Here is a 14,119-nt window from a genome sequence, read left to right on the forward strand (position 1 = left end):
TGGGCTGGCTCAGCAGTGCTCCTGGACAGACGGCAAGAGAGGGGACAGGGCCAGCCCTCCCTGAGGGCCTGCCGTGTGCCACACCCCCATCTCTGAGCCAGCCGCAGACACTGAGCCCAAGGGTGGCTTCCAGGAGCCCCGGCTGCAGCCGACATGGTGCTCAGCATGGCAATGGCCTTGCTCCGGCATCTCCAGTGGAGGCAGGGGCCTGGTGGGTGCTGACCAGCTGACCAGCCTGTCTGTGTCCAGATCGTGAAGGAGCTCCTGGCCCATGGCGCAGACCCCAACCTGCCCCTGACCAAAGGCCTGGGCAGTGCCTTGTGTGTGGCCTGCGACATTTCCTATGAGCACCAGAGGGGCACGGACAGCAAGCTGGCCCTGGTGAGTGGCCGGGTGCCTGGGGGAGGGAGAGCCCTGGTTGTGGGGTCTAGGGGCCCTGGGACCCTTGGTGGGGCCTCCTCCCCACAGACAAGCACCACATGGTCTCGCTCTGTGTTCTCCAAGCCTTGATGTTCCAAGTGCTTAAAATAATGAAAAATCTTGCCTTTTGAAATGCACGGCTCTGAAGTTTGTCACGAGACACTGGCATTCAGCAGGCCGGAAGTCCCCTGGTTTTTCTCAGGAGAGACACAGGCCATGGTTTGACCCAGTTGTGGGATTCTAGATTTTTCTGTCTCGAGGGAGTGTCAGCCAGGGATCCTGACAAGGCGCCCGCTGGGCTGGCGTCCGGGTGCTGCGTCCCGGGCTGCGCTGCAGCTGCTCTCGCCAGCGCTGTCTCCACCCACTGCCACCGAGAGGCAGACCCTGTGGCGCCCACTCACCAACAGACACCTAAGCAGGTGGCTGAGATGGAGACTGGCATCATCACCCACTCATCCAGCCTCCAGGGTGGGCTCAGTCAAAAGTCACAGGGTAACATGCGAGGTTGGCAGGACGGCCCAGATCCCAGCGGGGGCTGTCGGGGGCCTGGACACCCCAGCCCCAGGATCCCGGGTCTGGCTCCGCCTGCCAGAGTGGTCACGTGGGTTTGATGCAGCCCTGTTCTCCACAGATTGACCGGCTCATTAGCTACGGAGCCGACATCCTGGCCCCTGTGACGCTGACGCAAGGGGACAAGTTGGCTGTGGGCACAGCGGTGGACTACGGGTACTTCAAATTCTTCCAGGTATGGCTTTGAGTTTCTTCTTGGTGGTGGGGTTGGAGCTGGGCCCTTCAGCATCCCTTGGGCAAAGCTGGGCCAAAGGTCCCTCATGCCTTGGACCAGAGCGAGTGCCGGTCCTTCTGGAAGGAAGACCTGGCTCCAAAGGTGTCCGTGCAGGTGTGGCTGCCGTGTCTGGCTTTCAGAGGGCTCTTCTGGTGGGTCCTCACAATGAGCCCTGAGAGCGGAGGGGTGGTCCCCGCCAGTACGGCCGCCCAGGGGACCAAGCCAGAGCCGGGAGTGGGGCCTGCCCTCCGGGGCGGGGCTGCTGTCCCGGCCTGACTGGCACCGTGCCGCAGGACCGGAAGATCGCCCACTGCCCCTTCCACATGCTGATGCCTGCGGAGCGGGAGACGTTCATGGCCCGGAGGCGGCTCCTGGAGTACCTGGGCTTGCAGCTGCGGCGCGCCGTCCTGGCCAAGGAGAGCCAGTGGGACCCCAAAGTGCTGTACCTGAGCAAGAGAGGTGGGTGGCCAAGGGCAGAGCCGGGCTGTCTTTTCTGACGATCGTGGGGTGTGAGCGGCTGGGCCAGGAAGGGACGCGACTCAGACCTGTCCTGTGGCTGCCCAGGCCACCTACTGGGCCAGGGACTGCTGGCCCCTGTGTCCTGCCTTCCTAGGAGGTCGTGCAGGAGAGCATGGGGGTGTCCCAGGAGAACCTCAGGCGACACCGTGGGAGCACATCCGGGAGCACCGTCTTTGGGCAGGAATGCCGGCGCCGCTGCCGTGGGGTGAGGGCGGGACACTGCAGGTCTGGCGGCCAGGGTTCCCGGGTGGACCGGCCAGCACTGCGGGAGGAGGAAAGGGACCTGCTTGGTGCTTTGCTTCGTGAGCCACATCCAGGGGACTGAACCTGTGACCTCTGCCAGTGTCTGGGGCAGTCTGCCCTGGGAAGTGAAGTCCTGGCCTGTCCACCATCAGCAGGTGGCAGAGCCGTCCAAGTGACAGATTTGGGGAAGCATTAGTGGGAGTGGCTGCAGGGTCCCTGGACGCAGGGAAAGGCCGGTGGTTCTGGAAAGATCCAGAACACACTCTTGTGCACGTAGGAGCTTGTTGCTTGGTTGCAATAACATTCTGTTCTGCTTGCTAAAAAGAATCAGACTTAGTGGGAAACTGTGGGGGCCCATGCCAGGTGTCTGCCCGGGAGGGGGACAGTGCATCCCTGGATGGCAGGGGAGGCCAAGGACCAGCCCCTTGGTGGCACGGGTCAGCCACTAGTCTCTGCTCTGTGCGATGGAGCGTCCCTAGTCACAGGCCCAGGACAGCAGCCTTTTCACCTGCCTCGCCGAGGGGCCCAGGGGCTAGACCAGAGCTGCACAGGACAAGCGACAGGGAACGGAGGGCATTTTCTTAGCCTGATAAAGGCGCCACAGCCTGAGTCGGACTTGAACGGTGAAAGGCTGGGCGTTTCCTCCCCGAGGTCAGGAGAGCGTCTTCCAGTGTTTCCCCTTCGTGCCGCGCTGCAGGTGTCACCAGGATAAACAGGCAGGAAGAAGGGAACTGCGTCCCAGTCAGAAAGGAAAAGCTGAACTGTGTCTGCAGATTGAAAATCCTAGGAGTGCACTTCGAAAACTAAAACTGATGTTAAGTTGTTAAACGAAATGTATAAACATTAGAATACTAACATAAATATAAAATTCCACTATTCCACTATGAAAAGTGTATGCCTGTTTGGTGAGGTTGTAGGATGTGGTTCGTACACAGAAGTCTTCAGTGCGCCTACAGAGTCACCGTGAACAAACCAAAAGTGAGATTTAAAAAACAACCCCATTTGTAATAATATCAGTAAGAGCGAAAAACACGTGTGCATGGAACAGAAGCTGTGTGACGCTTACACCCTGAAAACCACAGAACATTGTTAAAACCTGCCCTGGCCGATGAGGCTTAGCGGGTTGGCGCATCGTCCGGTAACCAAAGGGTCACAGGTTCGATCCCCAGGTGCGTACGGGAGGCAACCAGTCAATCACTCTCGATCTCCAGGTGCGTATGGGAGGCAACCAGTCAATTATTCTCTTGCACGTTCATTTTTCTCTCTCGGAAAAAGGCAATGGAAGAAAATGTCCTCAGGTGAGGAGAAAGAATGAAGGAAAAAGAGAAAAACAGAAATTAAAGGGACCTTTCAGCAAACAGGAAGCCAACTGCGTGTCAGGATCCCAGCTGATTTCTTTGTACAAAGTGAGAAGCTGATTCTAGAGTCCATGTGGAAATGCGAGAGTCCCAGAATGGCCAAAGCAATCTTTGAAAAGAAGGACCAATTGGAAGGGCTGACATTTCCCAATTTTAAACTCACCGCAAAACAACGGTCACCAGACAGCATGGCACTTGCGTAAAAGCAACACTCAGGCCGGCGCAGACTGGACACAGGAGGAAACCACGTGCCCACACCGAGGTCTCCACGGGGCAAGGACGACGGTCTCTTCAACCAGTGGGGTCGAGACACCTGGTGTTCCAAACACAAAGGAACGAGATTGACTCTCACATCACAGATGAAAACGAATTCGGTTTGGATCAAAGCCCTGAGCTACCAGCCCTGCATCTGTGAACCTCGGGGAAGAAAACACAGGCGTGATTCCTCAGACCGAGCAGTGGGCTCATAGATACGACACCCAAAGCATGAGCCATGAAAAACTTAGATCAATTGGACATCGTCGCAATGAACTTTTTTTTTGCTTCCAAAGACACTTGAAAAAACGAAGAGGCAACCTGCGGAGACCCCACACCTCGTCAGGAGCGTGTGTGTAGAATAAACTGTCACAGCTCAGGAACAAAGACGAAAGACAGAATTGAAAACCCCACAGAGAGTGAGAACAGAAATCTGTGCGACGGTGGAGAGAGGTACAGCGGTCCCAGGCGGTGTCTGGAGCCAGCAGGTCCGCCCCCTGTGACAATTCTCGGGGCGTGGGGGTGACGTCACTTCCAGGGAGGGGCCGGAGCGGAGGGTGCACCCGTCCGCACAGCTCGGCTCTGCCTGGACACCTCTGTCGCCGGCCGGTCGTCTGTAAGACGTCTGGCCAGCTGCTGGTGGGCGGAACAGGAGCCACACCTCCGTCGCTCAGACTGGACGCTAGCACCTGGTTGGATACCTGCCTCGGTGGCTGTGCCCTACGGCCAGGGACAGAAACCTCCGTGGCCCCCAGAGCCTGGCCCCTCATCACCCCCCAGGCCTTGGGCTGCTGGCTGAGGCAGTTTCGTCCCAGTTCACGGCACCAAAAGCTGAGCCAAAATGGAGTCAGGGGCACAGGGACAAGAGTCGGTCTTAGTTACACCAGCATCTATGCATGACTTCTTTAAAGGACACAGACACATGAACGGCCAACGCGCCCGTGAACAGAGGCCCAGCGTCGTTGGCCATCGGGCACGAACAAACGGAACCACGCCGCAATACCGATGCACGCCCAGTAGGCCGGCTGTAACCCAAACCACACGCGTTGCTGAGCAGGTGGAGCGGGGCCTCCTGCCCCCTGGTGGGCGTGTGGGTGGAGCACAGCCTGGCGGCCCTTCAAATGCCAGCCACAGGGGCCCCATGCGACTCAGCAAGTCTGCTCCGGGCTGTGTGCCCGACAGATGTGAACGCATGTCCCCCAACACTGGACATGTGTGTTCATAGTGTGTTCACAGAGCCGCGCCGCGGCGTGAAGGGCCTCACACACGTGAGGCACAGATGGCCGCATGTCGAGCCAGGTGTCCGCAAAGGCAAAGCCACACAGACGGAGTAGACCATGGTCACTGGGGGGTGGGGGTGGAGGGCCGGGCGTGACGGCCATCTGGGGTGCTCATGCGGGCAAGATGACGCTCGGGTTGATTGTGGCGGTGGATGCACCCCTGCAAACGTACTGCAGCCGCGGGCGGTGGGCAGCGCGCTGCGTCGGTGACCTGGAGGCGGGCATGCGAGGGGCAGCTCTGCCAGGCCATGCAGAGGAGGCCACAGCTCCGCCTGACAAAACGCCCCTCCCATTCCCGAGGCACCTCCCAGGGGAATGGCGTGACGCTGCGGCACCAGACCCGCTCCCACGTTCTCCACTGTCACCTCTCGCAGGGGCACCCTGTGCCCCGTGGCCTTCGGAACACTGCCTGGCAGACTGTGCCCTGGGGGCCACGTCCTGGTTGCCGCAGCAGCCCGAGTGGCAGCCTGCGTGCGGTGGGCATGGGAGGAGTCGGGGTGAAGAAGGGCATTCACCTTCCTGCTCTCGTGGCCCGAGGGGTTTCTCTGCGGGGTCTGCACTGAGGGGTGGGGTGGCAGCAGAGGCCGAGCGGCCTTCCCCAGGGGCGTGGGGATGACAGGTGTAGGCAGAGGACAGGGCAAGGGCATGTGGTGGGAAACGCGTGGCTGTTGTGGGACTCCCTGCCCTCCAGTCGCCTGCCGGCCCGTCGTGTGCCCTCCCGCAGTGGCCGGCAGGTGTCCCCACTACAGAGTGGGCTATGCACTGGGCCAGACCAAAGAACCCTGGAGCTGCCCCATGGTGAGAGCACAGAGGAAGGGCGACTGGGAGGCTGTGGAGGGTGGGCAAGCACACAGGAGCAGACAGAAGCCCCCCAGGTTGCTGACACCCCAAAGCCCCCAGACCAAGCTCCACCCTGCCCCCTGGAACCTGCCTGTGGGCTATCCAGGGCTCGGGGGTCCCAGGTGCCTGCCGCAGTGCCTGGGCGGGCCTGCTGCCCAAGGGTGGCTGAGGCAGGCAGCTCAGAGCGCCCTCTCCCCACGGGGGGTCTCAGAGGCTCATGTGGTCTCTCTGGGCACAGCGGAGCTGACCCCCTACTTCAGGCTGAAGCCGAAGGGCATCGGCCTGCTGAAGTCGCTGCACCCGGAGGAGCTGGAGCTGTAAGTGGCTGGCGTGGCCCTGCCCACTGTGGGTGTGCTGGGACGGGGCGGCGGGAGCCACAGGGCACCTCGAGGGGACCCTGCATGTCCCGGGGGGTGGCTGGGCGGGACATGTGTGCTGTCTCATGGACCTGTGCCCCACACCCCTCCCAGCCCTTCCACCCTGTGAGCACGGCTCTACCCCCGCCCTGCTCTTCCAGAAGTATCTCCACACACCCGTGTCACTGATCCACAGCACCCTGGGGTGCGGGGCGGGGCTGATGGGGGGCAGGGGTGGCATCCTCCTGGTTTCACTTCCCTGCCGAAGCAGAGGGCAAGGGTGTGCAGGGCTGACCCACGCCCACGGATCTGCTTCCCGGAGGCACGGGGACCCTCCCCACCCTGCAGGGCGGCATGTGGGGTCCCCCGCCTCCTGCCCCCTGCCCAGCCCCTGCTGCGAGCCCTCTGGTGGGTTGCTGGGCGTGGCACGTGCTCTCTGTCCTGAATGGCGCTGTGATGGACGTCCCTGCAGGGGTCTTCAAGTCTCTGTCCTCGGGTGGAGAATGCAGGGCGGGCTTGGGTCTGGGGCGCAGGGACAGGCACCACCCAACACCCCCGTGGCCCCTGGCAGGATCCCCTTCTTCAAGTTCTGCTACCAGTGCGGCCGCTCCGTGGGGGTGCGCCTCCAGCCCTGCAGCCGCTGCTACGGCATCCTGACCTGCAGCAAGACCTGCAAGACCAGGGCCTGGAGCGAGTTCCATGGCAAGGACTGCGGTGCCCTGGCGGCCATGGGTGAGTCCCCATGCCAGCCGGGCCGCGAGCACACAGGCGCCGGCCGAGCGAGGGCCTGTGGTCCTGGGGAATCTGCCGGCCCAGCCACCGCCGAGTTCCCGGATGGTGGGGACCAGGGGCACGGAGCCAGCCCGGCCGTTCTCCCCACACTGCAGGTGCCTTGCTTCATGCACCCACAGCTCCCGAGTGGGTGCTCCGCTGGACTCCCAGCCCCTGGTGCCTCAGGTTCCCCTGGACCCCACACACTTGGCCTTGGGGCAGGCTCCTCCCCACCCACCCTCTCAGGCGGCTCTAGAGGTCAGCAGCCGGCTGCCCTGGGAACGCCCTCCTCTGCGTGATACCCCCTCCCCTGGGGCCAGCTGAGCCTGTCCTCCCAGCAGGTGGATGCAGGAGCTGGCTGACTGCCCCCATGCGAATCCTCTAAACTCTGACACTTGCTGTCCCCTCCGTTTCCCCTCGGTAAAATGGAGCTTTTAGGAAAGGCTGGCAGGGAGGGTGGCTGGCCCAGGGTCTGCCCTCATGGCCCCTCTGCCAGTTCTCTCGCCAGGGTCCCTCCCGCAGGAAGAGCGCTCAGGGCCAGAAGAATCTCCGTAAAGAGCAGAGCCCGCCTTGCCTGGGTCACCTGCCGGGGTCAGGCCGGGGCCAGGTGGGAGGGGGTTCCCTGGGCTGCACCAGCCTAACTCGGGAGTCTGCACCCACCAGGCACCACCCCCCCCCCCCGCCCCGGCAGTGTCTCCCTTGGGACCTCCCAATAAATCGGCCCATGGGCCGTGTTATGACCCAGTCCGTGCCACGGCGCCGTCTGCCCTCTCATCCCCGCACAGGCTGGGCAGCTTTCGGGCCGATGAGGGTCAGGTCTGCAGTGGAGGGTGCTGTGAAGGGGCTCCGGTGCTCGGAGGGTGTTTGGAGGTTTCCGAGGAGCCCACACCCCACGCCCACTCAGCTGAGGTGTCTCCATCACTGGTGCCGGAGCATTCACTGGTGGGGGGGTTGTTGACAGTGGTGTGAACTGGCAGGGACTGGGGTGGAGGAGGGCCAAGGTGGCCACGAGTGCTGGGGCCTGCCCTGGGGGAGGGTGCGTGGAGGGGCCAAGGGGAGAGAGCGCCTGTCCTCAGGCTGTGCAGGGAGGGGCAGGGGCCGGGGCGGCTTCGGACCACAGAGGAGGGGGCGCGGGGGGCTGGGGCAGAGGGGCAGGATCCTGTGGGGGTGCCACCTGCAGCGTGGCTTTGCAAGGCTTCTCTAGTCTCCTGGGGGCTTCTCATCCGGAATTTTGCCGGGGGCCCCAGGCCATGCACCCGGAAGGAGCGTGGAAGTCTCCTGGGAACAGCTCGGGACCCTGGGCCACTCTGGAGTCACACCACAGCCCCCATAAGACCGAGGGCAGCCCAGTAACGTGACCTCGGCGGGGGCGGCTCTGGTGGGGGTCGAGGAAGGCCTCCTGGTGAGGGGCTGGGGTGTGGACCCCAGGCTTCTGCGACCTCTGCAGTGGGGAGGGCGCTTGAAATGGGGCCGAGAATCCACCCAAACTGTGGGTTGTGCAGAGGTGTGTGTGCAGGACGGGGGGAGGGAGGGCCACTGCAGTTCCCACCCCTGGAAGTGGCCACATCCTGCCAGCCCCGTCCCTGCAGGCACCCACGCACACACGTGCCCATGTGCACAAACGTGTACACTTGGCTGACATGCTGTTGTGCCGCCCCATCTGTACAGATGCCCACGCACACACTTGGGCACACACACGTGGCTGACACTGTCCTGCCAACCCCATCTGTCTGTATACACATGCACACTCACCACGTGCACACTGGAAAGCAAAAGTGTCACCCGCATGCTGTAAACTAAGCACAAACATCTTTCTTTGCTGTTCTTTTCCTGAACGCAGTTTCCGGCGCGTGGTTTTATTTTCTGTGCTACGTCCCGTAGCTGCTCCTTGTCGGAAAGGCAGCATCAAGACAGCAGAAACCGCCCGACCTCCCACTCAAGGACAGGCATCCCGAGCGTGTTCTTTCTGGGGGGGGGGGGCGCTGCACGAGGCCACACATGCGTGTTCATCTGCAGTGCCCCGCACACTCGTGCTTTTTCACGCCCGCTTGCTTTTCATTAAACAATGGTCGGCTCTGCGGCCTCGACCTGCCTTCCCCACGACCGGCCTGTGGTCTGTCTCACGCGCGCCTGCCTGGCGCCGGGTCAGCGGGTGTTCACGTCTTGCTCAGTCGTCGGCATGCGGCCCCGGCCCCGGCTCTGTCTGCCTTTGGCGGGTGCACAGAGGGCTGGTTCCCCGGCGACAGGAGTCACTGTCAAGGGCGCTCAGGAGGGTCGCAGCAGGTCTGCGTGGCATGTCCTCAGAAATGGCAGTTTCCCTCCAGCCTCCCGAGGAATCCGAGTGGATATGTGTGCCCTCCCCACGCGTGGCATGGTGTCTGTGTCCCTGTCATTCAGGGTGTGGCTCTTCCCGACAGGTGTGGGTTCCCTGGAGCGCGGCACCCTCCTGAGTCCTTGGGGGCCGGGCGCCTCTATTTGCTGCGAGGGTTCCCTGCTCTGTGCTACTGCCTCCGCCTGACCTTCGGGGTCTGCGTGCTGGGGACTGAGGAGGCCGTGCCCCCGCCCCCACAGGACCACACAGGGTGCAGCCAGCCTCCGACACTCCTTCCCGTTTCACCTGTGATTTCTGAGCTGCTCAGGACTGACTGCTCCCGTGTGAGGTGTCGGTGCCCCGCAGCCAGCACCTCCCTCCCCGGCGACTGCCCTGAGCTCATAGTGCCCGGGCCAAGCAGGGCGACCTGCACTCAGGGGCCGTCTCCACACATTGATCCTGTGAGACGCACGTGCTGCGGTGCGCGCTTGCTCAGAGGGAGAGCGTCTTGCTGGGCCTCGTCACACTTGTTTGGATGGGGACACAGCCGGCTGTTCCCAGCGCTGTCTCCCAGGCAGCGGTGGGTGTTGTGCTGGGTCCCATGGCCTCGCTCATGTGAGTTTGCACTCCCTGCTCCCTCTCGCCTTCTCACCTCACATCCAGTCCTTCGGGACGTCTGCTCGGCTCTTTGTAATCCAGCCACTTCCAGAAGCCGCCACCACCGCCACTTACCCTGTGCTCAGCCCTGTGGTCCCCAGGTACCAGTGCCGCAGAGGCCGGCCCGTGTTGCTCCTGTGTCCACATGGGGCTGTCCCATCAAAGTCCTGGCTGTTCCGCCCATCCCTTGCCATTGCCTGATGCGCCCCTGCCAGGCTGTGCCGTGCCTGCCCAGAGCCCTCCCGCCTGCCACACCCAGACGATGCCACCGGTCCTCTCTCGTCTGGGTCCTCTTGTGTGGTGAGGGCTTGCTCTGGGCACTCAGAGCACCACAGAGGACAGTGAGGCGGGAGGCCCGCCCTGCCAGGGAGACCTGCTGTTTGGGGGGTGAGTGCTGCCAGGCCCCCTGGGTGGGGCTGTGCTCACGGCCGGGCACAGAGCGGGTCCTCAGCACCCACTGATGGGGCGACCCGGCCAGCAGGACCCCAGGCTCACCTCACATCTCCTACCCACCCCGAAGGACGTCTGCAGCTACGGCTGTGTCCTCGTCCTGTGCTCTGGGCAGTCGCTGGCTCCTGTCTCTGCAGACACCCTGTCCCAGCCCGTGCCTTTCCGGCATCTGTGGCTGCTTCGTCCCTCCATGGCACGGGGGCTGGTGTCGTGTGGTGTTAGGCGACAGTAGCAGGCCAGCTCATGACTTCTGGGGAACGTTCTCAGCCTCCAACTTCTTAAAGGACGTGAGGCACCCATCCTCCGGGTTGTCACAGTAAAGCCAGTTGTCCTGGCGTAACCCTTTAACTCTCTCCGCTGGGCCACATTTCATCCCGCTGATCTGTCTGCCCCATCAGCGGGGTGGGTTTTGTGTTTTTACTAACCAGGTGACGTGGCCGTACCCTCCTGGCTCACAGCCGTGGGTCCCTGGAAGGCTGGCTGGCCGAGGGCAGGCTCCAGAGCCCTGCCGTCCCCACCCCTCTCCTGAACACCCAGCTCCTCAGGAAATTGGGCTGTCTCCATTTGCAGAACGTACCAGAACCAGCCACTTCCCATCATGCTCTGGGCAGTTGCCGTGGTGTCTCGGGAGGGCACCTCTTGGCCCTAGTCTGTGCCAAGCTCTATGCCATCTCACCTCCCACGGTGCGGTCCCCGAGACCCTGGTGGGAGCCGGGCTGCAGCCACGCCAGCGGCTGTCCCTCAGGGCCCAGTGTCCCTGGCAGCCTGGCCAGCCTTCTGGACTTTCAGGGAAGCTGGGGCTCATAGCTGTCCCTGTGGTCGGCGATCCCTGTTACGGACCCAGTCGTTCCTACCTGGAGGGGTGGAGGCCTGGCACTGCCCCCAGCACAGAGCAAAAGGGGGCCCCTCGGTCACCTGTGCTTGGGGCTCCCGCTGAGCATTGCTCTCGCTCCAGAAGGTGCTATGACACTGCTGAACCCCTCTGCCTGCCCTGGGGGACCCTTGCCTCGTCCTCCTGGGACTGTGGTCACCCGCTGGAGGATGACAAGAGGTGAACATGCCCGAGTCACCGGGGAGGAGCCTGCAGCCTGCTGGGCTGGGGCCACGGGGCCGCGTGTTGGGGAGGTCAGAGGGGCAGGCTGAGGCCTGGTGAGTCCTGAGGACCCAGACACTCCGGGAAACGAGACTGTCGAAGGTTCTGTTTGCTGAGGGTGGTCTGGGGCCGGCCCACGAGACCTCTCCCGCTCCCAGCCTTGCCCGCCCTTCCCCTGGCTTGTGAACACGCCCGCACAGCCACCCGCCTCACCCACCCCCCGCCAGCCTCTCTCCAGTCTCCCTGCCCCTTCAGCCTCTCGACCACTCACCTGGACTCTGGGGTCTTCTTGGGCTGAGAAGGAGGTGTCCTGGCCCAGCCCAAGGCCCACACGGGGAGCAGTGAGGTGGGGTGGACCAGGGCAGGGTGACTTCAGAGTGGGGGTGGAAGCCAGGCTGAAGGGTCCAGTTTAGATGGAAGGGAGGTAGGTGGGCAAGGAGGGGCCAGTCTGCAGGCCTCCCTCACCTGAGTCCCATACCTGAGCTGTGGCCAGGTAAGGTCCTGGGGGGGCCTGGGGCGGAGGCCCAGGGAGACAGGTGTGGATGGAGAGGGCCAGGTGGGACAGAGGCAGGTGATGGAGAGGGTGCTGGTGTCAGGCTGGAATGTTGGCAGGGAGCTGAATGGCTTGGAATGTACCAGTTGTCAGGGTTCCGCGTCCTGTCGTTGCCGGAGAGACAGCCGCGAGTGTGGCCCGTCCGGGCCCCAGGAGGCACGCAGAAGCCGTTGGGCAGGGCCGAGGGCTTCCTTCCACAGAGCGGAGCCCCCTGCTCACCCAGGGAGCCTGGGAGCAGGACACCTCCCTCCACCCTGCCACCCGCCCCACCGCGGCCACAGCTGCAGACTTACCGTGAACCTGGGAGATCCGGGCCCACGCCAAGGTCCTGCCTGGGCCTCACGTGTGGTCTGTGTTCTCGTTTACTGGGGGCACTGCCCCTGCGTGAGGCTTCAGAGCCCCAGGAAACCACGGGCTGACCCGCGACAACATCGGGATCACAGAAACCAACCAGACGGTGGGAGCGCCCGGTGACCACTTGGCACCCAGGTGGACGGACGGTTGTCCGCCCTGACGTGCTGCCCAGGGCGGGGTGCGTCGGCCAGTCTCCATTTTTGTCCCGTGGATTTCCACTGTGGCGGGGGTTGCTGCTCCAGTGCCATGTGGTCTGCAGGTCGCAGGGTCACGGCCTTCCTCAGGGCTCCGTGCCCTGGTGCCTGGGCCCCACCGTGGCCTCGGTGGCCTGTGGCTCTCGGTCCGTCTTACGTGTTCTGTGCCTCCCCCACATTCTGAAGCGCTGGTTTCCATGTTTGTGGGACCTCTTCTTTCCCACTTTCCCACTGGGATCACCAGCAGCCGGGCGCTGTTTGGGAGTGGCTTCTTCTCCCCACTCTGCCGTCCCAGGAGACCCACCGTGACCAGAATGTCAGGCAGGTGGCCCGTCACCTGGAGGCTGTGTTCGGGCTGCACCCTTGTGCCAGGCTGTCCCCTCCACGGGGGTCTTGGTCCCACCTGCAGTTCCTCACAGCTCCTGCCGACTCGCCTCCTGGGGGGGCCACCTTTTGTGGGGCATCTGCGCTTGAGCCGCACTTGGTGCTGCATCCGCTCTCTTCCTCTTGTTTGCTTTTAAAGATGAGACATGTCCTCACCGGACAATGCCCATCTCTCCGCTTCCCTCCGAGACCACATAGCACTCAGCAGCCCTCAGGCCCAGTCCTGGCTTGGGGGGGGGGGCGGGGGGGTCCTCTCCCTATGCTGGAACTTGGATTTGTAGTCCTGTCACTGGAGGCTTGCTTTGCTGTCCCAAGAAGCTCAATTCTGCTGAACACGGGGGGTGGACCCCAATGCTCCAGAATCTGCTCCTGGCCCGGTCAGCAGAGGCCCAGCGGAGCTGGCGTTTCTGTGGGTCCCGGCAGCAGGGAGGGCTGCCTCCGTCCACAGTGTCCTGGCCACACAGGCTGAGCCCCGACACCTGCTCTACCTGTCTGCTCACCCGCTTGAGCAAGGGGGCGTTTCTGTGAGTGATCCCCCTTCGCCGAGGCCTCGAAGGCCCCCCGCAGTCCTTACACCGCCGCCCCTGCCCTCAGGCAGCTGCTGACTTGGGGGAAACTTTGACTTCATCCCACATCCCGCCTCCCTGGCGGGCGGGCGACTGGCTGAGCGTCCTGAGGGGTTCCCACTACACACTCCCTAGTGTTTCCTGCTCCCACAGGGGGACCGTGGGGGCTCCTCTGCTGCCCAGGTCGGCACGGGAAGGGGTGTGTGCTGGCAGCTCGGGGGCCCCGATCACAGCTGTGGCCACAAAAAGGAGGTGGAAATGTCCAGATTCTCTGCAGCCTCACTTGGACTCCCTGTGTGCGGGGCCAGGGAGGGCCAGTGGGTCTCCCCGAATCCCATCCTCCACCCGTCCCCACCCCTAGACTGTCCCTGTCTTCGGTGGCCCTGACACGCAGCCTGCCGTGTCTGCCGTCTCCAGCAGGAGGCAAAACGCCGCTTCTAGCCCTTTACTTGCTAGGAAAATGGGGGGTGGGGGGCGGCATCAGGCCTCAGCCCGGACTCCAGCAGGGACCCTGTCAGCACCTTCTCTGGAGANGCCAGGGAGGGCCAGTGGGTCTCCCCGAATCCCATCCTCCACCCATCCCCACCCCTAGACTGTCCCTGTCTTTGGTGGCCCTGACACGCAGCCTGCCGTGTCTGCCGTCTCCAGCAGGAGGCAAAACGCCGCTTCTAGCCCTTTACTTGCTAGGAAAATGGGGGGTGGGGGGCGGCATCAGGCCTCAGCCCGGACTC

At 63.2% G+C, this 14,119-nt stretch overlaps 1 protein-coding gene across 3 annotated transcripts in view; it reads left to right on the forward strand.

Annotated features, from left to right (window-relative positions):
* The window catches only part of ANKMY1 (ankyrin repeat and MYND domain containing 1), a 34,259-nt gene that overhangs the window by 19,438 nt on the left and 702 nt on the right, over positions 1 to 14,119 (forward strand). The window contains exons 13-18 of one of the 3 annotated variants that reach the window (XM_037069221.1): positions 250 to 381; positions 1,052 to 1,165; positions 1,498 to 1,663; positions 5,938 to 6,016; positions 6,627 to 6,787; positions 7,323 to 7,517. In XM_037069221.1, coding sequence (XP_036925116.1) covers positions 250 to 381; positions 1,052 to 1,165; positions 1,498 to 1,663; positions 5,938 to 6,016; positions 6,627 to 6,787; positions 7,323 to 7,381 — 711 coding nt within the window. In that variant the 3' untranslated portion in view covers positions 7,382 to 7,517. Of the gene's footprint in view, positions 1 to 249; positions 382 to 1,051; positions 1,166 to 1,497; positions 1,664 to 5,937; positions 6,017 to 6,626; positions 6,788 to 7,322; positions 7,518 to 14,119 lie in introns of those variants that run through there. The other 2 variants (XM_037069220.1, XM_037069222.1) reach the window with 2 other exon arrangements.

This window comes from Sturnira hondurensis, unplaced genomic scaffold (assembly GCF_014824575.4).
Source record: "Sturnira hondurensis isolate 20B ecotype Veracruz unplaced genomic scaffold, ASM1482457v3 Scaffold0018493, whole genome shotgun sequence".
Taxonomy (NCBI): Eukaryota; Metazoa; Chordata; class Mammalia; order Chiroptera; family Phyllostomidae; genus Sturnira; species Sturnira hondurensis.